Source organism: Salmo salar, chromosome 10, assembly GCF_965601325.2.
Source record: "Salmo salar chromosome 10, fSalSal1, whole genome shotgun sequence".
NCBI lineage: Eukaryota > Metazoa > Chordata > Actinopteri > Salmoniformes > Salmonidae > Salmo > Salmo salar.
In genome coordinates, this window is record NC_138300.1 from 2,647,501 (window position 1) to 2,671,180 (window position 23,680).

Genomic DNA, 23,680 nt, shown 5'->3' on the forward strand with positions numbered 1-23,680 from the left:
AAAGCAAAGCAGTGTGACACAAACAACAACACAGAGTTACACATGGAATAAACAAACATACAGTCAATAACACAATAGAAAAGTCTATATACAGTGAGTGTAAATGAAGTAAGATTAGGGAGGTAAGGCAATAAAATAGGCCATAGTGGCGAAATAATTACAATTTAGCAATTAAACACTGGAGTGATAGATGTGCAGAAGATGAATGTGCAAGTAGAGATACTGAGGTGCAAAGGAGCAAAATAAATAAATAACAGTATGGGGATGAGGTAGTTGGGTGGGCTATTTACAGATGGGCTATGTACAGGTGAAGTGATCTGCAAGCTGCTCTGACAGCTGGTGCTTAAAGCTAGTGAGGGAGATATAAATCTCCAGCTTCAGAGATTTTTGCAATTCGTTCCAGTCACTGGCAGCAGAGAACTGTGAGGAAAGACGGCCAAAGGAGGTGTTGGCTTTGGGGATGACCAGTGAAATATACCTGCGTAATCAACATATCCCCAACAGTTATGTGACTGTTGCAAGAATAAGCTACATAAAAACATCACATCAAGTCCTTCATGCACAACACATGGCTTCATAATTTACCTGCACATGGTCCTCCAACAGAACGCACAGACAGAGAGAGAGAAGTTAGTAACGCACAGACAGACAGAGAGAGAGAGAAGTTAGTAACGCACAGACAGAGAGAGAGAGAGAGAGAGAGAGAGAGAGAGAGAGAGAGAGAGAAGTTAGTAACGCACAGACAGACAGAGAGAGAGAGAAGTTAGTAACGCACAGACAGAGAGAGAGAGAGAGAGAGAGAGAGAGAGAGAAGTTAGTAACGCACAGACAGACCGAGAGAGAGAAGTTAGTAACGCACAGACAGACCGAGAGAGAAGTTAGTAACGCACAGACAGACCGAGAGAGAGAGAAGTTAGTAACGCACAGACAGACCGAGAGAGAGAGAAGTTAGTAACGCACAGACAGACCGAGAGAGAGAGAAGTTAGTAACGCACAGACAGACCGAGAGAGAGAGAAGTTAGTAACGCACAGACAGACCGAGAGAGAGAGAAGTTAGTAACGCACAGACAGACCGAGAGAGAGAGAAGTTAGTAACGCACAGACAGACCGAGAGAGAGAGAAGTTAGTAACGCACAGACAGACCGAGAGAGAGAGAAGTTAGTAACGCACAGACAGACCGAGAGAGAGAAGTTAGTAACGCACAGACAGACCGAGAGAGAGAAGTTAGTAACGCACAGACAGACCGAGAGAGAGAAGTTAGTAACGCACAGACAGACCGAGAGAGAGAAGTTAGTAACGCACAGACAGACCAGAGAGAGAAGTTAGTAACGCACAGACAGAGAGAGAGAGAAGTTAGTAACGCACAGACAGAGAGAGAGAGGTTAGTAACGCACAGACAGACAGAGAGAGAAGTTAGTAACGCACAGACAGACAGAGAGAGAAGTTAGTAACGCACAGACAGAGAGAGAAGTTAGTAACGCACAGACAGAGAGAGAGAGAAGTTAGTAACGCACAGACAGACAGAGAGAGAAGTTAGTAACGCACAGACAGAGAGAGAGAGAAGTTAGTAACGCACAGACAGAGAGAGAGAGAAGTTAGTAACGCACAGACAGAGAGAGAGAGAAGTTAGTAACGCACAGATAGACAGAAGTTAGTAACGCACAGACAGAGAGAGAGAGAAGTTAGTAACGCACAGATAGACAGAGAGAGAGAAGTTAGTAACGCACAGACAGAGAGAGAGAGAGTTAGTAACGCACAGATAGACAGAGAGAGAGAAGTTAGTAACGCACAGACAGAGAGAGAGAAGTTAGTAACGCACAGATAGACAGAGAGAGAGAAGTTAGTAACGCACAGATAGACAGAGAGAGAAGTTAGTAACGCACAGACAGAGAGAGAGAGAGAGAAGTTAGTAACGCAGTAAAGACTTCCATTTACAAATCAAAACATCCTGACAAGGGCTGCACGATATGGTTCGAAAAATCTAATTGCAATTTTTTTTCCAAATATTTCTTTTTCTTAATCAAAAACACTTCGGTTGCCAGGTTGGCGGAACCAGAACCCCTCCCCATACGTAAAGAACATATGAATGCATGACTATAAGTGTCTTTGGATAAAAGCGTCTGCTAAATAGCATATGATATTAATATATATTATGTTATTATAGAAATAGAATGAGTAGGCTCTTCTAATTCTATGGTTGATGTTGGTTGGCATGAAAACGAATGAAAAAGTCAGTATAGTAGGAGTTGTGACAGAGTAGAAACCAAAGTGTTGGTCAGTGTTTCCCAGGGAACCCTAATCACATTTGAATTGAGATGTTATATTTAGTAAAAAAAATATTACAAAAAAAATAAATGTTTTATTGTCATGCGAGATAGGTGCAGTGAAATGTGTTGTTTTACAGGGTCAGCCATAGTAGTACAGAACCCCTGGAGCAAATTAGGATTAAGTGCCTTGCTCAAGGGCATAACGATTTTTCACCTTGTCTGCTAAGGGTATTCGAACCAGCGACCTTTCGGTTACTGGCCCAACGCTACTCTATAACCGCGAGGCTAGCTGCTGCCCGTTTAAAAAAAAAAAAAAAAAAATTAAATATGCTTCACCTATTCCTCTCTAATTCAGAGCATGATGTTGCACAACCAACATGCTGGCAACAGCCTGTATTAAAGCTAACGTTTCCAGGTCAGATTTGCCCTAGCGCAATAATCTTTGCTAGCTCAATGCATTTAGCTAGCTAGTTAGCAATTAGCGGCTACCGCAAATGTTTTTTTTAGACATGTGGAGGTTTTCTAAGACTAACTAAGTAGCGGTTTGCAGAGATAAAGATACAACAAAACTATTAGTATAATACAGAAAACATGATTGATATGAAGAAGCAAAGTTGAAAGCAGCATCGTTCTTGTTTCTTGACTGCATGGGCTAGCTAACAGAAGTGTGCAGACTGAAGCAGCCATTTGTTCCTGATTGAGTGACAGGGGGCGGGGCTTGGTGCGTCAGAAGCAAGCAACCGCATGAGAGGAGGAGGAGGAGACTGGAGTGAGACGACAGAGTAAACTAATAAAAATGTGTTACACGTAGCCTTTGAGAGAGAATACGATACGGATATTGCACATGTCGATATCGCAATTTTGATTACAATTTTGATTCATTGTGCAGCCCTAATCCTGACTCTCATATTTTCAAGCATCCTCTTTAGAATTCTCAAAAAAAAGAAAAATCACAGGCCATTAAATCTGAGGAGAGCCTTAGAGATAACCATGATGATCAATGGAAACACTGAACACAGGGAGGAGGCTGAGTAGAGCTGTCTTAATAACAGCGTACAGCACACAGTAGCAGGGCCAAGTCCAGACGGTGGTAGCAGTACCTTGTGGGAGGTAGGGGAGCTGCAGTGCGAGGGGGAGCAGGGGGCGGCCAGGCGGTCCAGGTGAGCCATGATAACCACAGCCGTCTGTCTCAGGTCGATAGCCAAGTCATTGTCCTGGGGCAGCGTCAGGTAGCGCAGGAAACTCTCATTGGGACTCAGAGGGGCCCCCAGGATCTGGAGAGGAAGAACACAGGAGAAAACGACTGTGAACTAAAAAAGGTGGTACAGAGCCTTCAGAAAGTATTCATATCCTTTGACTTATTCCACATCTTATTGTGTCACAGCTTGAATTCAATGGATTCAATTGATGTTTTTTCTCATCCATCTACACACACAATACCTCACAATGACGTCACAATACCTCACAATGACGCCACAATACCTCACAATGACGCCACAATACCTCACAATGACGCCACAATACTCACAATGACGCCACAATACCTCACAATGACATCACAATACCTCATAATGACAAAGTGAAAATATGTTTTTTCGAAAATGTTACAACATATATTGGAAATTAAATTCAGAAATATCTCATTTACATAAGTATTCACACCCCTGAGTCAATACATGTTAGAATCACCTTTGGCAGCGCTTGCCATAGATTTTGAGCCTGATTTAAAGTCCAAACTGTAACTAGGCCACTCAGGAACTTTAAATGTCATCTTGGTAAGCAACTCCAGTGTAGATTTGGATTCTGTTTTAGGTAATTGTCCTGCATCTCCCAGTGTTTGTTGGAAAGCAGACTGCTTCAGGTCTTTTCCTCTAGAATTTTGTTGCCTGTGCTTAGCTACATTCCATTTTTTTATCCTGGAAAACTCCCCAGTCCTTAACTTTTACAAGCACAGCCATAACATGATGCAGCCACCACTATGCTTGAAAATAGTGTTTCATTGGATTTGCTCAAAACATAACACTTTGTATTCAGGATAAAAAGTTAATTACTTTGCCACATTTTTTGCAGTATTACTTTAGTGCGGGGGGGGGGGGGGGGGGGGGGGGGGGGTCAAAGTACGGGCCGTGGACCATTTCCGGCCCGCCGGGCACACTAGAGCGCGATGGGACAAGGAAATCTCAGCCTGCCAAACCCTCTCCTGACACGGCCAGCTGTGACACAGCCTGGGATCAATCCCAGGTCTGTAGTGACTCCTCAAGCACTAAGCACTTTCTCAGTTATGAGTTATCTACTCAGCCCTGTACTGTAGTTCAATACCAACTCTCGCTCCTCTTGTTGTTGCTTTGGGGGCCTTTGCGCCCCATTTAGAAATTACACACGGGGAAAAAAAACTGTCTCACAATAGGGTCTTTTACATATATTTTCTATATATGCCTTAGACCGCTGCTCCACTCAGGAGGACCCCACAAATTGACCCCCCCCCCCAATTTTTTTTTTGTTGCAGTCCTCAGTTGAATTTCAAAATCCCGATGTGGCCCTCGAGCCATAAAGTTTGCCCACCCCTGCTTTAGTGGCTTGTTGCAAACAGGATGCATGTTTTGTGGAGGGTTGGTCATACCAGGGATCATTTAGATATTACAATTTTAGGAATAAATATATATAAAAAAATATATTTATGAAACATTGAATTTGGCCTTACTGCTATTAGCCCATAGAAACACATTGAATAACAGATTCACTACATGGAACAAACAGATAGTCAACAACAAAAATACAAAAATAAGTTTGTTCTACAGTGTCCTATATCTGATAATATAAGACAGATCAGGAAAGTATTAGAAAAAAAATTGACATATTTAATCCCTTATTTTAGACACTAAACGACTTTTATATACACTTCCATTCCTGTTGTAAACTGGCTACCTTCAGACTAGTCTTGTGAGGGTTGTGGGCGTCCCTAGAGGAGTCATATTACTGTGTAGCCCAATCTGTTCGGACGCTACAGACATTACGGATGTCTCCTGGTCTGACAAACACTGCTCTAGCTCTGTCACCTTTCACCTCAGATGGGATGTCTCCTGGTCTGACCAACACTGCTCTAGCTCTGTCACCTTCCACCTCAGATGGGATGTCTCCTGGTCTGACAAACACTGCTCTAGCTCTGTCACCTTTCACCTCAGATGGGATGTCTCCTGGTCTGACCAACACCGCTGTAGCTCTGCAACCTTCCACCTCAGATGGGATGTCTCCTGGTCTGACCAACACTGCTCTAGCTCTGTCACCTTCCACCTCAGATGGGATGTCTCCTGGTCTGACAAACACCGCTGTAGCTCTGCAACGTTCCACCTCAGATGGGATGTCTCCTGGTCTGACCAACACCTCTGTAGTTATGCAACCTTCCACCTCAGATGGGATGTCTCCTGGTCTGACCAACACTGCTCTGTCACCTTCCATCTCAGATGGGATGTCTCCTGGTCTGACAAACACCGCTTTATCTCTGTCACCTTCCACCTCAGATGGGATGTCTCCTGGTCTGACCAACACTGCTCTGTCACCTTCCACCTCAGATGGGATGTCTCCTGGTCTGACCAACACCGCTCTTGCTCTGTCACCTTCCACCTCAGATGGGATGTCTCCTGGTCTGACAAACACCGCTCTGTCACCTTTCACCTCAGATGGGATGTTTCCTGGTCTGACAAACACCTCTGTAGCTCTGTCACCTTCCACTGCAGAAGGCTGATATCGGCTGATAACAGATATCTATCAAATCAGATTTTATTTGTCACATGCGCCGAATACAACAGGGTTAGACCTTACTGTGAAATGCTTCCTTACAAGACCTTAACCAACAATGCAGTTAAGTAAATACATTTAAGAAAATATTCACTAAATAAACTCAAGTAAAAAGTAAAAATAAGTAACACTACAACATAACAATAACGAGGCTATATACAGGGGGTACCGGTACCGAGTCAATGTTAACCCTTTGACGCGTACGATCACGTATTTGTGATCCTTGTTGAGTGGTACGATCACAAACACGTGATTGGAACAGTTGCAACAGGACGTATGATGCAACAACTGCGTCTAAACACCATTGTTGTCTGAAAAAAATCTAAACAATGTTTTGTATCGATGGGATTCTTCAGGTTTACCTTTTATTGTAAAAAATAATAATTACAAACTTCATCATCCAAACATAACACGGAACACATCCACAGCTAAACTCATTTCATAAACCAGTCGAAATAACAGGTTTTTGCTGACAAAAAAACCAAAAACATAACTTGTTTACAATGTAATATTGTTTAGAAAAGAGATGCGTCAGCTAAGCTAACAGAAGCTAAATTCTTTATGATGGCAGCCATGTTTGTTTATGTTTGACTTGGCGAAAACTCCCTAATCCCAGAATGCCATTCCCTATAAAGATGCAAATAAACAAAGTCAAAGATGGCTGCGCTCATTGCCTGAAAAATATGAACTAAACGTTTGCCACCTTTCAGCATATTACAAATCGTCAATGTATTGTTACAGTGTATACAAGAACCAGAGCACATGACTTGACAAGTCGTTTACCGTTTTTGACAAATCCCAAAGCAAATAAAACGTTTTCACCTCATAGATCATCACCCCAAATACAAGCCTGCTGCCTAGCCTAGCCGTAGCGCGAAAGCTAAACAGGGATGAAACCATTTTAGGGGGGTTTGTGGGGGGGGTTCATTTCATTTGTGGGGGGTTTTCAAGTCCATGAGGGGTAGAAATGGGGGAAGGCATCATGGGGGGATATGATGCAGGAAATATTACTATGATGGAGTATTTATCAATAAATGAGGGGCTAACACAAGAGAAGTATATACACAAAATAAAAATAAAACCCCTGGAAAGGGGGGTCTGAGCTCGGAACCCTGAGGTACCAAAGTTACAATCTGATGCCGTGTTCAAAACAACTGGGAACTGGGAAATCTCTGACTTCCGTTCATTCAAGACAACTGTGAACTCTTGAACAAATGTCCCAGTTGGAGCTCGTTTTTCCCAGAGTTCACAGTTGTCTCGAAAGCACCATAAGTCAGTTGAGTGAACTATCCTTTGTTATAACATCTTTGGTCTGACAGATGCTTATGTGACAACCAGAATGCATTGTTTGATGTCAACAAACATAGCGCCACACATAGCTGGCAAATAGCTTAGCATTAGCTCATCATAATGAGTGCAACATTCAAATAGCTTAGCATTAGCTCATCATAAATCAGTACAACATTCAAGTAGCTTAGCATTAGCTCTTCATAAATCAGTACAACATTCAAGTAGCTTAGCATTAGCTCTTCATAATCAGTACAACATTCAAATAGCTTAGCATTAGCTCATCATAAATCAGTACAACATTCAAATAGCTTAGCATTAGCTCATCATAAATCAGTACAACATTCAAAAAAATTATTTTACACACATCATATGCAAACCTGCCAACCCTGTCCAACTTTTTAGAGTACCACACGTGCATGGCCAATTATAGAAGTGTACCAAATCAAGGCTATACAAGGTTGGAATACTTTCTTTCTGGACAGCGTTCCATTTACACATGTGGTAAAAGTCACTGACAAGATCTAGTTAGAAAGAACACAAAGGGCCTTTATTCTTGGAGTTTTTTTATTTTATTAAACAAATAAGTTATTTGTTTAGGTACAAAACGTAAAAAACGTCTTATCCACGATACAAATATTTGAAGCAGAACATCAGTATCAAATAAACGCACACATGTCTAAAATCGAATTTGCAAGGAAAACAACAATGATGGCAATGGTAGGCGCCAGCCAGAAAATGTGCTGGGGGAAAATGCTAATTATATTTTCGTGGGGCGCGGACGTCGACCTTAGGGGTTTAACATGATTTATTAATGACGACCTCATCTCTGTACCCCAACACATACAATTATCTGTAAGGTGCCTCAGTCGAGCAGTGAATTACAGATTCAACCACAAAGACCAGGGAGGTTTTCCAATGCCTTGCAAAGAAGGGCTCCTATTGGTAGATGGGTAAAACATTTAAAAAGCAGACATTGAATATCCCTTTGAGCATGGTGAAGTTATTAATTACACTTTGGATGGTGTATCAATACACCCCGTCACGTCAAAGATACAGGCGTCCTTCCTAACTCAGTTGCTGGAGAGGAAGGAAACTGCTCAGGGATTTCACTATGAGGCCAATGGTGACTTTAAAACAGTTACGGAGTTCATTTCCGTGTCAAAATCCCCATAAAAATCAGTCTGTTTAAGCTATACCGGAGCGTCAAGTCTCGGTCCAAAAGGCCCCTTAACCTTCTCAACCGTGAGTTCCAAATATCTCTAATCGCGTTTTTTTTTCTTCATACGTGTAATATCAGAATGCTCTTACTGTTCCAAAATGTGATTGTTACCCAACAGGACAGTTACCTGCGCTGCCCTCGAACCAAGGCGCGCGGCCCTCAAACCAAGGCACGCTGCTTGCTAATTATCTATAGATTATGTCTCAACTTGTCAATTTCAAATGATTTTCGAACAATAGTTTGAATTGAGGTGTGTTCCGTCTCTTTGTTAATTCACAGTAGCTCATTTCACTGTTGCTGACAATTTATGTTTGAGGTTTTACTGAGCCAGACAAACTTCTCTCTTCAACAAGAGCCCCAGCACTTCCCAAGTGTTTCCACAGATAAAGTATGAAAACATTGCCCATCTCTCGTCAGAAGAGGCCTTGCACAAACATTTTCCCCCAGCACATTTTCTGGCTGGCGCCTACCATTGCCATCATTGTTGTTTTCCTTGCAAATTCGATTTTAGACATGTGTGCGTTTATTTGATACTGATGTTCTGCTTCAAATATTTGTATCGTGGATAAGACGTTTTTTACGTTTTTTTAAAACTGATCTTAAAAAAAAAAAAAATCTACTTTTACAGAAAATACAGGCCCCGAGCTCACCTCCATCTCCTCATCGGGGCTGGGTTCCTCCTTGCTGCTGTGGATGTTGTGAAAACGCTGCAGGAGAGGGAGGAGCGGGGCGCTAGTCCCCTGGGTGGAGCGCTCATTGTCCATCTCCCTGGTCCCACTGTCCCACAGACGCAGCAACAACAGGACGGCAGAAAGCAGCTGGCTGGAGAAGAGAATAGAGTAGTTAGAGTACTATAAATATGGGCATGGTAAGTGCTGTCCCACACAGACGCAGCAGGACAGCAGGACAGCAGCTGGCTGGAGAGGACCGGCCAGAGAGGCCAGGTACCGTACGATATGAGGGGTGTGGTAGGTGAGGTCACAGAGAGTGAAACCCCAAAAGTATTTTATTGTTTCCTCGTCTCCACCTCAAAAGACATTGGTGATGTTGACATCTAGCCACTTAGCTAGCTAGTTTGGAAACCACATGAACAGCTGGGACCCCTGAGCTGAATATCATTTAATTAAACACATCTTACATTTCTTACAGTTATACTTACGTAGCACGTACCCCCTCCCCCCAAACCCCCGCGAGGGGTAACCCCAACCCCCCAGTCCTAGAGTTGAGTACCAGTACGTCGTCAGGAGGAGGGGTCCTACCTCAGTACCAGTACGTCGTCAGGAGGAGGGGTCCTACCTCAGTACCAGTACGTCGTCAGGAGGAGGGGTCCTACCTCAGTACCAGTACGTCGTCAGGAGGAGGGGTCCTACCTCAGTACCAGTACGTCGTCAGGAGGAGGGGTCCTACCTCCGTACCAGTACGTCGTCAGGAGGAGGGGTCCTACCTCCGTACCAGTACGTCGTCAGGAGGAGGGGTCCTACCTCAGTACCAGTACGTCGTCAGGAGGAGGGGTCCTACCTCAGTACCAGTACGTCGTCAGGAGGAGGGGTCCTACCTCAGTACCAGTACGTCGTCAGGAGGAGGGGTCCTACCTCAGTACCAGGAGGAGGGGTCCTACCTCAGTACCAGTAGGTCGTCAGGAGGAGGGGGTCCTACCTCAGTATCAGTACGTCGTCAGGAGGAGGGGTCCTACCTCAGTATCAGTACGTCGTCAGGAGGAGGGGTCCTACCTCAGTATCAGTACGTCGTCAGGAGGAGGGGTCCTACCTCAGTATCAGTACGTCGTCAGGAGGAGGGGTCCTACCTCAGTACCAGTACGTCGTCAGGAGGAGGGGTCCTACCTCAGTACCAGTATGTCGTCAGGAGGGGTCCTACCTCAGTATGTCGTCAGGAGGGGTCCTACCTCAGTATCAGTATGTCGTCAGGAGGGGTCCTACCTCAGTATGTCGTCAGGAGGGGTCCTACCTCGGTATGTCGTCAGGAGGGGTCCTACCTCAGTATCAGTATGTCGTCAGGAGGGGTCCTACCTCAGTATCAGTATGTCGTCAGGAGGAGGGGTCCTACCTCAGTACCAGTACGTCGTCAGGAGGAGGGGTCCTACCTCAGTACCAGTACGTCGTCAGGAGGAGGGGTCCTACCTCAGTACCAGTACGTCGTCAGGAGGAGGGGTCCTACCTCAGTACCAGTACGTCGTCAGGAGGAGGGGTCCTACCTCAGTACCAGTACGTCGTCAGGAGGAGGGGTCCTACCTCAGTACCAGTACGTCGTCAGGAGGAGGGGTCCTACCTCAGTACCAGTACGTCGTCAGGAGGAGGGGTCCTACCTCAGTACCAGGAGGAGGGGTCCTACCTCAGTACCAGTAGGTCGTCAGGAGGAGGGGTCCTACCTCAGTATCAGTACGTCGTCAGGAGGAGGGGTCCTACCTCAGTATCAGTATGTCGTCAGGAGGAGGGGTCCTACCTCAGTATCAGTACGTCGTCAGGAGGAGGGGTCCTACCTCAGTACCAGTAGGTCGTCAGGAGGAGGGGTCCTACCTCAGTATCAGTATGTCGTCAGGAGGGGTCCTACCTCAGTATGTCGTCAGGAGGGGTCCTACCTCAGTATGTCGTCAGGAGGGGTCCTACCTCAGTATGTCGTCAGGAGGGGTCCTACCTCAGTATCAGTATGTCGTCAGGAGGGGTCCTACCTCAGTATGTCGTCAGGAGGGGTCCTACCTCAGTATCAGTATGTCGTCAGGAGGGGTCCTACCTCAGTATCAGTATGTCGTCAGGAGGGGTCCTACCTCAGTATCAGTACGTCGTCAGGAGGGGTCCTACCTCAGTATCAGTACGTCGTCAGGAGGGGTCCTACCTCAGTATCAGTACGTCGTCAGGAGGGGTCCTACCTCAGTATCAGTATGTCGTCAGGAGGGGTCCTACCTCAGAGTGCCCCTCTGTACTGCCAGCTCCAGCAGGATGGCCAAGGCCAGGTGTTGGTCCTGTAGTGGGATGCTGCCTTTGGTACTACCACTTCCATGGACATCACTGAAAACCAACCACACAGTATAAATAACACGTCACTGGCAGAACCATGGACATCACAAGACAACTCAGACAGCAGGAAGGCCTGAGGAACTGGCCAGAGGTCAGTGCTGGGAGTTAGGCCAGGACAACTCAGACAGCAGGAAGGCCTGAGGAACTGGCCAGAGGTCAGTGCTGGGAGTTAGGCCAGGACAACTCAGACAGCAGGAAGGCCTGAGGAACTGGCGACAGGTCAGTACTGGGAGCTAGGCCAGGACAACCCAGACAGCAGGTACTACTGACCTGAGGAACTTGGTGGCTCTCTCCACGACCTCCAGCCAGACGGACGACACGGTACCCTCGTCAAACAGAGTGGCTTCTGGGAGGGCCCGTAGAGCGTCCAGGGACTCCTGGAGGAGCTCACTGCACAGGTCCGCGTCGTCACCTGATCAAAGAACCAATATGTTAGACACACAGGACACTAGGGCTGGGAATTACCAGGGAACTCGCAACGAGATATTATCACCATACTTAGACGCCAATACGATATGTATTGTGATTCTCACGATCCTATATGTATTACGATGTGATACAGCGATTTGATGTTCAGAACATATTGCTCTGTTGCAAAGACAATAGATAATATGACAAAATTTGTTTTTTTTTTAAAAATCAGTCATGGAAATAAAAATGCTGAAAACATGTTGGCTCACGATTTAAAAACAAGATGAAAAATAATTGCATTTTGGTGCAGATACAACATTTATGAATAAATTAACTATATACATTACATGACCAAAAGTATGTGGACACCTGCTCGTCCAAAATCTCATTCCAAAATCATGGGCATTAATGTGGAGTTGGTCCCCCCCTTTGTGGCTATAACAGCCTCCACTCTTCTGGGAAGTCATTAATATGGAGTTGAACCCCCCTTTGCTGCTATAACAGCCTCCACTCTTCTGGGAAGTCATTAATATGGAGTTGGTCCCCCCCTTTGCTGCTATAACAGCCTCCACTCTTCTGATGGAGAGGAAGCTGTATACAGACTAAGTGAAAGGTCGTGTCTAGACGATGGAGAGGAGACTTACCAGACCTCCAGGCTCGTCGTAGGAAGGCAAAGGCGAAGGAGAGAGCTGCTCTGGAGCCAACTCTGGCCAGACCCTCCACACCTTTACTGGCTGGCCGGGGGCTAGAGAGAGAGAGAGAGAGAGAGAGAGAGAGAGAGAGAGAGAGAGACACCTTTACTGGCTGGCCGGGGGCTAGAGAGAGAGAGAGAGAGAGAGACACCTTTACTGGCTGGCCGGGGGCTAGAGAGAGAGAGAGAGAGAGAGACACCTTTACTGGCTGGCCGGGGGCTAGAGAGAGAGAGAGACACACCTTTACTGGCTGGCCGGGGGCTAGAGAGAGAGAGAGACACACCTTTACTGGCTGGCCGGGGGCTAGAGAGAGAGAGAGAGACACCTTTACTGGCTGGCCGGGGGCTAGAGAGAGAGAGAGAGAGAGAGAGAGAGACACCTTTACTGGCTGGCCGGGGGCTAGAGAGAGAGAGAGAGAGACACCTTTACTGGCTGGCCGGGGGCTAGAGAGAGAGACACCTTTACTGGCTGGCCGGGGGCTAGAGAGAGAGAGACACCTTTACTGGCTGGCCGGGGGCTAGATAGAGAGAGACACCTTTACTGGCTGGCCGGGGGCTAGATAGAGAGAGACACACCTTTACTGGCTGGCCGTGGGCTAGAGAGAGAGAGAGACACACCTTTACTGGCTGGCCGTGGGCTAGAGAGAGAGAGAGACACCTTTACTGGCTGGCCGGGGGCTAGAGAGAGAGAGAGAGAGACACACCTTTACTGGCTGGCCGGGGGCTAGAGAGAGAGAGAGACACCTTTACTGGCTGGCCGGGGGCAAGAGAGAGAGTGAGAGAGTGAGACCTTTAACTCCAAGATGACATGACATGACTCAGATCAAGCTGATCATGTAAGGGGGAATGTTCCAGATGAATCACCCAGTCAGCGTATAGCTAACAGTGAGATGAGAGAACCATGGCTGCCGTTTCCTGTACTAATCACTTTCACTAGTGGATGAGCGTTTGGGTTTACAGCGTACCTCTTGTTGTCTACAATGGGTGGAGGCGGGCTGGGAGGGCTCTTCCAGCGGACCTTGTACTTCTCCTCCATCATGCTGTGGCTCAGGGATATGAGGTATCTCTCTAGGATGACCAGGCGCTGGCGTAGACGCAGGGCAGACAGCGTGCTCTTAGCCATCTGGGCCGATAGCTTCTGTTGGTCGTCTACCAGCACCATCAGACAGTCCTTCAGCTCGGTCTCATCTGAGAGAGAGAGAGAGAGAGAGAGAGAGAGAGAGAGAGAGAGAGAGAGAGAGAGAGAGAGAGACAGAGAGAGACAGAGAGAGAGAGAGACAGAGAGAGACAGAGAGAGAGAGAGACAGAGAGAGACAGAGAGAGAGAGACAGAGAGAGACAGAGAGAGACAGAGAGAGACAGAGAGATCAGGTGCTGTGAGCAGTAGAAATACAGTTTCATTACCAAACATGACTCCTTTACTAGTTTCAAACTTATTTTGGGATAACATTTTGATTGTAAAACTACAGCCAATCATCCATAAAAACATAACAAGTTCAGCATCAGCCCTTCCAGTCGGTCTCTGTGACGGCCCTTCCGGTCGGTCTCTGTGACGGCCCTTCCGGTCGGTCTCTGTGACGGCCCTACGGCCCTTCCGGTCGGTCTCTGTGACGGCCCTACGGCCCTTCCGGTCGGTCTCTGTGACGGCCCTACGGCCCTTCCGGTCGGTCTCTGTGACGGCCCTACGGCCCTTCCGGTCTGTGTGGGGGACCAGACAGGACAAAATAACAGATCTGAAATCCACTCAAAGGGATTCTCTGCTACTTCTGTATACTTTTTAACCAGTACCACTGAAAGTAGCGCCAAAACCGTTTTCCCCAGAAAATTGCGTACTACGTCACATACAGGGCCTTCAGAAAGTATTCATACCCCATAATGACAAAGTGAAAACATGTTTTTAGACATTCTTGCTAAATTATTTAAAATTAAATACACTACCTGACCAAAAGTATGTGGACACCTGTTCATCAAACATCTCATTCCAAAATCATGGGCAATATTCTTATTATTATGGGATGAGTTGAACCGCAGAGTGAAGGAAGAGCAGGCAACAAGTGCTCAGCATATGTGGGAACTCCTTCAAGACTGTTGGAAAAGCATTCCAGGTGAAGCTGGTTGAGAGAATGCCAAGAGTGTGCAAAGCTGTCCTCAAGGCGGCTACTTTGAAGAATCTCACATATATCTTGTTTAACACATTTTTTTGGTTACTAAATGATCCCATGTGTTGTGACGTCTTCACTATTATTGTACGACGTAGAAAATAGTAAAAAATAAAGACAAGCCTTGGAATGAGTAGTTGTGTCCAAACTTTTGACTGGTACTGTATGCATGCATATATATACAAGCTAACTGACATCCGTCTCGATACAACACTGACGCTACAAGCTTGGCACACCTGTATTTGGGAAGTTTCTCCCATTCTTCTCTGCAGATCCTCTCAAACTCTGTCAGGTTGGATGGGGAGCGTCGCTGCACAGGTATTTTCAGGTCTCTCCAGAGATGTTCGATCGGGTTCAAGTCTGGGTCATTCAAGAACATTCAGAGACTTGTCCCGAAGCCACTTCTGCGATATCTTGGCTGTGTGCTTGTCCTGTTGGAAGGTGAACCTTCGCCCCAAGGTCATGAGTGCTCTGGAGCAGGTTTTTAATCTTTCCTTTGATCCTGACTAGTCTCCTAGTCCCTGCTGCTGAAAAACATCCCCACAGCACAATTTTGCCACCACCATGCTTCACTGTAGGGACGGTGCCAGGTTTCCTCCAGACGTGATGCTAGGCATTCAGGCCAAAGAGTTCAATCTTGGTTTCATCAGACCAGAGAATCTTGCTTCTCATGGTCTGAGAGTCTTTAGGTGCCTCTTGGCAAACTCCAAGCGGGCTGTCATGTGCCTTTTACTGAGGAGTGGCTTCCGTCTGGCCACTCTACCATAAAGGCCTGATTGGTGGAGTGCTGCAGAGATGGTTGTCCTTCTGGAAGGTTCTCCCACCTCCACAGAGGAACTCTGGAGCTCTGTCAGAGTGACCATCGGGTTCTTGGTCACCTCCCTGACCAAGGACCTTCTCCCCCGATTGCTCAGTTTGGCCGGACGGCCAGCTCTAGGAAGACTCTAGGTGGTTCCAAACTTCTTCCATTTCAAAATGATGGAGGCCACTGTGTTCTTGGGGACCTTCAATGCTGCAGAAATGTTTTGGTACCCTTCCCCAGATCTGTGCCTCGAAACAATCCTGTCTCGGAGCTCTACGGACAATTCCTTCGACCTCATGGTTTGGTTTATGCTCTGACATGCACTGTCAACTGTGGGACCTTATATAGACAGGTGTGTGCCTTTCCAAATCATGTCCAATCAATTGAATTTATCACAGGTGGACTCCAATCAAGTGGTAGAAACATTTCAAGGATGTATTTTAAAGAACTACCAAAATGATTTTGTCAGACAACTCCACAGCATATTTAGCCAGCTACTATCTCAAAGACAGTACAGTATGGGGAACAAAGATAACGTTAGAGGGCTGTCTGTCTGTCTGTCTGTCTGTCTGTCTGTCTGGCTGGCTGCTACTGTCTGAGCAGAGATGACTCGATGACTTTAAGGAATTAAAAACAAAGTCATCAACAACAAAAAAATTAAGTAACATACCCAACTGAAATATGTTATTATTTCATAGTTATTTCCTTATTTTTCTATTGATGTCGACCCAATGTGGACCTGGTAGAGACAATAGGAATGTTTTGGCAATTGAATGTTCACTATTTTTGGCTTTGGAATTCCCATTAAAAAGAAAACAAAAAAAAAACATTTTTAATGTCCTTTTTTAATAACCGAACCGGAACCGACCTAAAAAAAAAAAGCACTAAAATCGCTCAGCGCTACTTGCATACAGTACAGTACTATAATCAGGACTGGACAGGAGAGACCAGGAGCCAACCGGCTAGGCTGGTCCAGGCAAGGACTCCCACCACCAAGTGCTTATCTCCCGCAGCCAGACATGCAACACCATGCTGCCACACCCAACCCTATGGATTGGAAACAGAGAAAGAAACCGACCAACCGACCGAGAGGCCGACATTTTGTATTTTTTAAGGATCCCCATTATTTTCTGCCAAGGCAGCAGCTACTCTTCCTGGGGTCCAGCTGAATTAAGGAAGGTGTACAATGTAATGTTTAAAAATATATTAATATATACACATTTCATAACAGATTTCACAATACATTTAGTGTGTTACCTCAGACCACTACTCTACTACCACATATCTACAATACAATACTGTTATTGTGTGTGTCTGTGTGTGTGTCTGTGTGTGTGTCTGTGTGTGTGTCTGTGCCAACGTTTGTGTCTCTTCACAGCCCCCGCTGTGCCATAAGGTGTATTTTTATCTGTTTTTTAAAATCTAATTTTACTGTTTGCATCAGTTATCTGATGTGGAATAGAGTTCCATGTAGTCATGGCTCTATGTAGTACTGTGCACCTCCCATAGTCTGTTCTGGACTTGGGGACTGTGAAGAGACCTCTGGTGGCATGTCTTGTGGGGTATGCATGGGTGTCTGAGCTGTGTGCGGTTTGGGGCTTTAGGCTGGGTTTCTGTACAGCACTTCTGTGACATCAGTTGATGTAAAAAGTGCTTTATAAATACATTTGATTGATTGATTTCAACATGTTAATATCTTTCACAAATTTAAGTAGCAATTTAGTCTCTCCTCCACTTTGAGCCAGGAGAGATTGACATGCATATTATTAATGTCACCTCCCTGTGTACATTTAAAGCTGCAATATGCCACTTTTTGGGTGACCTGACTAAATTCACATAGAAATGTGTGTTATAGATGTGTCATTCTCATTGAAAGCCAGTCTAACTGAAACGAACTGCAGCACTTTTATTGACTGTTGCAGTGATTTCAGTCGCTGTAGTAGCTGACGTGTATAGTGTTGAGTCATCTGCATACATAGACACTCTGGCTTTACTCAAAGCCATTGGCATGTCATTAGTAAAGATTTTAAAAAGTAAGGGGCCTAGACAGCTGCCCTGGGGAATTCCTGATTCTAACTTGATTATGTTGGAGAGGCTTCCATTAAAGAAGACCCTCTGTGTTCTGTTAGACAGGTAACTCTCAATCCATGAAACCTTTTTCTTGAGTGGGCAGCTTGATGAAAGCCAGTCAATATTTAAAATCACCCAGAAAATATACCTCTGATATCACATACATGATCAATCATTTCACACATATTATCCAAATATTGACTTAACACTTGGTGGTGTATAGCAGCTTCCCACCAGAATGGGCTTTAGGTGAGGCAGGTGCACCTGTAGATGAAAACCTCTCTAATATGAACATACACGGAAAAACACCTCCACCATTGGCATTCCTGTCGCTTCTGAAGATGTTGAAACCATACATACCACTGTATAATTTAAAGGTATTATCTAAGTCAGTTTCAGTGATAGTCAGTATATGAATGTTATTCTTTATTATGACATGACTACACCCAGCAGAGCATACCGTGGGGTTTGGGGATAGGACCAAACTAGACCCAGCAGAGCATACCGTGGGGTTTGGGGATAGGACCAGACTACCAGCATACCGTGGGGTTTGGGGATAGGACCAGACCCAGCAGAGCATACCGTGGGGTTTGGGGATAGGACCAGACTAGACCCAGCAGAGCATACCGTGGGATTTGGGGATAGGACCAGACTACCCAGCATACCGTGGGGTTTGGGGATAGGACCAGACTAGACCCAGCAGAGCATACCGTGGGGTTTGGGGATAGGACCAGACTACCCAGCATACCATGGGGTTTGGGGATAGGACCAGACTACCCAGCATACCGTGGGGTTTGGGGATAGGACCAGACTAGACCCAGCAGAGCATACCGTGGGGTTTGGGGATAGGACCAGACTAGACCCAGCAGAGCATACCGTGGGGTTTGGGGATAGGACCAGACTACCCAGCATACCGTGGGGTTTGGGGATAGGACCAGACCCAGCAGAGCATAGCGTGGGGTTTGGGGATAGGACCAGACTAGACCCAGCAGAGCATACCGTGGGGTTTGGGGATAGGACCAGACTAGACCCAGCAGAGCATACCGTGGGGTTTGGGGATAGGACCAGACTACCCAGCATACCGTGGGGTTTGGGGATAGGATCAGACTACCCAGCAAACCGTGGGGTTTGGGGATAGAACCAGACTACCCAGCATACCGTGGGGTTGGTGCTGGAGTTGGGAGTGGTACCTAGATTAAACACTAGACATGGCCTGCAGTCTGTCCAGTCATTGGATTGGCCTGCAGTCTGTCCAGTCATTGGATTGGCCTGCAGTCTGTCCAGTCATTGGATTGGCCTGCAGTCTGTCCAGTCATTTGATAGTCCAGTCACACCTCGCGTGCCAGGAGAGGCACACAACACCAACGGGAGACCAGTCTGACGTCATATAGGAGGGGACAGCCAGGTGGGGAAAGGGTCACTATTCTAATATCCCAGTCACATTTAGAAGTGGAGAGTTGCCAACACAGCACTGCATTATAACATTACACTATCCTCTGGGCTTGTATATAAAACAACAAGCAGCTACAACGGCCGACGTCAGAACTGCTATTAGCAAGAGACGCATTATTTAAAACCAGAAACATTATTTAAAACCATGACGATTTCGTCTGAGACAACATCTCAGACCTAAACAGCCGCCTACAAGCAGTAAGTCAAGTAGGGTTGCACATTTTGGGTAATATTCAGAGGTGGAAACTTTCCGTGGGAATTAACAGGAATATATGCCAATGAATATTAAATACCATTTAAAATATGTTTATACCATTGGATATATTTACCATATCATACGGAGACAGAAACATAAACATTTTACCTTATCATAAGTAGACATAATTGCAAATGATTAATTCCTTACACTAGAAATAAATGTTTTTATTTAGTTACGAATTTAACTTTAATTAAATGAGTTGACTCTTCACATGGAATCATTCCACTGAACCAGGAAAGGGAATATTGATCTCCAATGATCCATCACATCTCCCAAATACGTTTTCAACATACATCTGTAAAATGATAGTCAAAAACTAAAGCTTTGGTTGTCTTCCTCTCAGGCTTCCATGTCCTCTCCCTGGACCTCCTCAATGTCCACCTCTTGAACATCAGACTCTGAGGCCTCATCTTCACTGTCACTTTCCAACCTTGTTGAGGTTGGCTCGTTGTCAGGCTCAAAAAGCCTCAAATTTGCCCGGATGGCCACCAATTTCTCAACCCTTGTATTGGTCAGCCTGTTGCGTGCTTTGGTGAGTGTGTTCCCAAACAAGAACCAGTTGCGCTCTGAGGCGGCTGATGTTGGTGGGATTTGGAGGATGATGGAGGCAACAGGGGAAAGAGCCTCAGATCCACAAAGTCCCTTCCACCAGGTGGCTGATGAGATCTATTGGCACGACTGCCATATTGCATCTCCATCCCAAAGCCCTTGCTTGGAAGTGTACTATGCCAGACTGCCAAGAACCTTGCCCTCATCCAGGCCAAGGTGGCGAGACACGGTAGTGATGACACCATAGGCCTTGTTCATCTCTGCACCAGACAGTGGTGCTCTTATTCTTCTCACTTTGCTTGGTGAGGTAGATTGCTGCTATAACTTGATGATCCTTCACATACCTAACCATTTCCTTGGCTCTCTTGTAGAGTGTATCCATTGTTTTCAGTGCCATGATGTCCTTGAGGAGCAGATTCAATGCATGAGCAGCACAGCCAATGGGTGTGATGTGAGGGTAGGACTCCTCCACTTTAGACCAAGCAGCCTTCATGTTCGCAGCATTGTCTGTCACCTGTGCAAATACCTTCTGTGGTCCAATGTCATTGACTGCCTTCAGCTCATCTGCAATGTAGAGACCGGTGTGTCTGTTGTCCCTTGTGTCTGTGCTCTTGTAGTATACTGGTTGAGGTGTTGAGATGATGTAGTTAATTATTCGTTGCCACATCAGGGATGATCGCAATGCAGTCTGCTTTCTCTATGATTTGCTTGACCTTCACTTGAACTCTGTTGAACTCTGCATCCAGTAAATGAGTAGATAAAGCATGTCTGGTTGGAGGGGTGTCTGCTGGGAGAAGAACATTCAGAAATCTCTTCCAATACGCATTGCCTGTGAGCATCAGAGGTGAACCAGTTGCATACACAGCTCGAGCAAGACATTCATCAGCATTTCTCTGACTACGTTCCTTCATTGTGTCAAAAAAACTTGATTCCAGGAGGACCGTGAGCTGTTGCTATCGATAAGGGGTCTGATTCATCATTTTCACCTCCAATAGAAGTAGAGGGACTTTTGTCAGAGGTTGCTTGTTGTGAGCGCTGAGGGAACTTTATGCACTTGGCCAGATGATTCTGCATCTTTGTTGCAGTCTTCACATATGATTTGGCACAGTATTTGCAAATGTACACAGCTTTTCCTTCTACATTAGCTGCAGTGAAATGTCTCCACACATCAGATAGTGCCCGTGGCATTTTCCTGTAAAGATTATAGAAAAATGAGTAAAAAAAACAAAAAACAAATACAATTCCATGTACCGATAAATAGTTCAGCAGTTAGATTAAACAACTCCTTTGTAAGATAAATGCTTTAAAATTAAATATGTATGGAAACAGGTGAATTAACACTCCTCAGTTAGCAGACTCAATCAAGCTAAAACCCACATGGTAGCAAAAACTAACTAGTAGAAATTGTTAACAAGTTAGAAATTATTTAAAACACACTTTGCTGTAGGCTACTATTTACTAGTTAACAACAAATCATGTATGTCATATAAAATATATTCACCCCACCCAGTATTGTAATCAAAACTTACCAGAAAGAATGTAGTCCTTGGCTCAGACAGTGTAGTAGTGTGGGCTCATTAGCATCTCATTAGTGTACCAGATCTTGAGAATCAGCTGTACATGTGATGGAAGAATTCACTGTGCATACAGAGGGTTGCAATTCCATTGAATTGGGGATAGTTTAACCAAAATATGCCACAAGACTTAGAATTGTCATGTGTATCCCACAAATAAAAAGGTTCACTGTTATAACCTAACGTTTTTGACGAATTTAAGCAAAATTCCCAAAATTCACAGGCTTAGCTTCCCATAGAAAAATTCCAGAAATTTCCTGGAAAATTTCCAACCCTTTGCAACCCTAAAGTCAAGTCAGCATTTACGGAAAACATGTTTACTCCTACTCAGCTCTGTCCAGGAGTTGAATAAACAGATCCCACCCACCTGGCTGCCGCCCCCAGTCCCATGTCTCGATGATAGAGTGATGGACAGATGTCGACACTTCCTCCTCTTCCTTCTTCTCTTTATCGTTGGATTCATCCTTCTTCTGAGTACCGAAGCAATCGGTGCAGTCTTCTGGAGAGAGTGGGACAACCATACACAGCATTACAGAACCAGCACCATTTATCTCCTAGCATCCTAGCTCCTAGGAAAACAATAAATCCAGGGTTCTCCCCTGGCTTCTTTAAGAAGGTGGTGCTGATGAGTGATGTGATGGGGGGGGGGGGGGGGACTTTGGACTCACAGATTTGGAGAAAAAAAACATTGGAACACCTGTAACTGCCATTTCCTGCAATCCAGAGTCTTAAATGATAACAAATAAAGTAGCAAAGACAGTGATTATGGGTAAATGAATTATTTATGTTAAATATTAATGAAACCTATTTTTCCTAGAATTATACTAGCAACAGATCAGGGACCATAGGTATGAGGGCCTGGCAAGAGCAACTCAAGTAACTCACAGTGTGTTCACATATTGTGTCTGAGTGAGTGAGTGAATGTGAGAGAGAGAGTGTGTGTGTGTGTGTGTGTGTGTGTGTGAATGTGAGAGTGTGTTTGTGTGTGAATGTGAGAGTGTGTTTGCGTGTGTGAATGTGAGAGAGTGTTTGCGTGTGTGAATGTGAGAGAGTGTGTGTGAGCGAGGATCAGGTGTTAGGCGTTTGCCACTGTTTCTTCAGGCTTAAGCTCTCAGAATCTAACTTTTGAACAACAACAACGAACCTGAATGTTTTAAGTACACAACAAAAACCAGATCAGGAGACCACTTTTGAAGATTGGGAAACATTCATATTTTTTGTTGTTTTGTAGTTTTTAATTCAAGTGCCCATCTACAATCTAGTTAGTTGTGTTTCTGTAGCACACGTGATGGAGTTTTCCAAACTAATGGCCACTGGATTGATGGAAATAATCATGATATCATTCTGCCAGGCAACTTTGACGCTAGTTAACATTTCATTGGGAAGGTTTCTGGGAAAATACCATTCAGTCCAGTTATCATTGGTTTATTTATTGCTGTTCCATATCTGGTGTGCGCCGCTGCTAAATTAATTAGAGGTCGAGCGATTAATCGGCATGGCCGATTAATTAGGGTGAATTTCAAGTTTTTCATAACAAAAATCGGTAATCGGCATTTTTGGAGGCCGATTACGTTGCATTCCACGAGAAAACTGTGTGGCTGGCTGACCACCTGTTACGCGAGGGCAGCAAGGACCTAAGTTAAGTTGCTAGCTAGCATTAAACTTATCTTATAAAACAAATCAATCTTCACATAAACACTAGTTAACTACACATGGTTGATGATATTACTAGGTTAACCTGTTGGGGATAGGGGGCAGTATTTGCACGGCCGGATAAAAAACGTACCCGATTTAATCTGGTTACTACTCCTGCCCAGTAACTAGAATATGCATATAATTGTTTGATTTGGATAGAAAACACCCTAAAGTTTCTAAAACTGTTTGAATGGTGTCTGTGAGTATAACAGAACTCATATGGCAGGCCAAAACCTGAGAAGATTCCAAACAGGAAGCGCCCTCTCTGACCATTTCTTGGCCTTCTTTGTCATCTCTATCCAAAACAGAGGATCTCTGCTGTAACGTGACACTTTCTAAGGCTCCCATAGGCTCTCAGAAGGCGCCAGAACGTTGAATGATGACTCTGCAGTTACTGGCTGAAAAACAGTAGCGCA

General features: G+C 45.2%; 1 protein-coding gene across 7 annotated transcripts in view; it reads right to left on the reverse strand.

Moving 5' to 3' along the window:
* Positions 1 to 23,680, reverse strand: part of herc2 (HECT and RLD domain containing E3 ubiquitin protein ligase 2) — a 291,977-nt gene that overhangs the window by 254,653 nt on the left and 13,644 nt on the right. For 6 of the 7 annotated variants that reach the window (XM_082956660.1, XM_082956657.1, XM_082956659.1 and 3 more), the window contains exons 4-10: positions 21,937 to 22,068; positions 13,671 to 13,893; positions 12,659 to 12,759; positions 11,874 to 12,015; positions 11,490 to 11,594; positions 9,222 to 9,393; positions 3,368 to 3,541 (exon numbers count right to left, since the gene is read on the reverse strand). In XM_082956660.1, coding sequence (XP_082812786.1) covers positions 3,368 to 3,541; positions 9,222 to 9,393; positions 11,490 to 11,594; positions 11,874 to 12,015; positions 12,659 to 12,759; positions 13,671 to 13,893; positions 21,937 to 22,068 — 1,049 coding nt within the window. The remainder of the gene's footprint in view (positions 1 to 3,367; positions 3,542 to 9,221; positions 9,394 to 11,489; positions 11,595 to 11,873; positions 12,016 to 12,658; positions 12,760 to 13,670; positions 13,894 to 21,936; positions 22,069 to 23,680) is intronic. The other variant, XM_082956658.1, reaches the window with a different exon arrangement.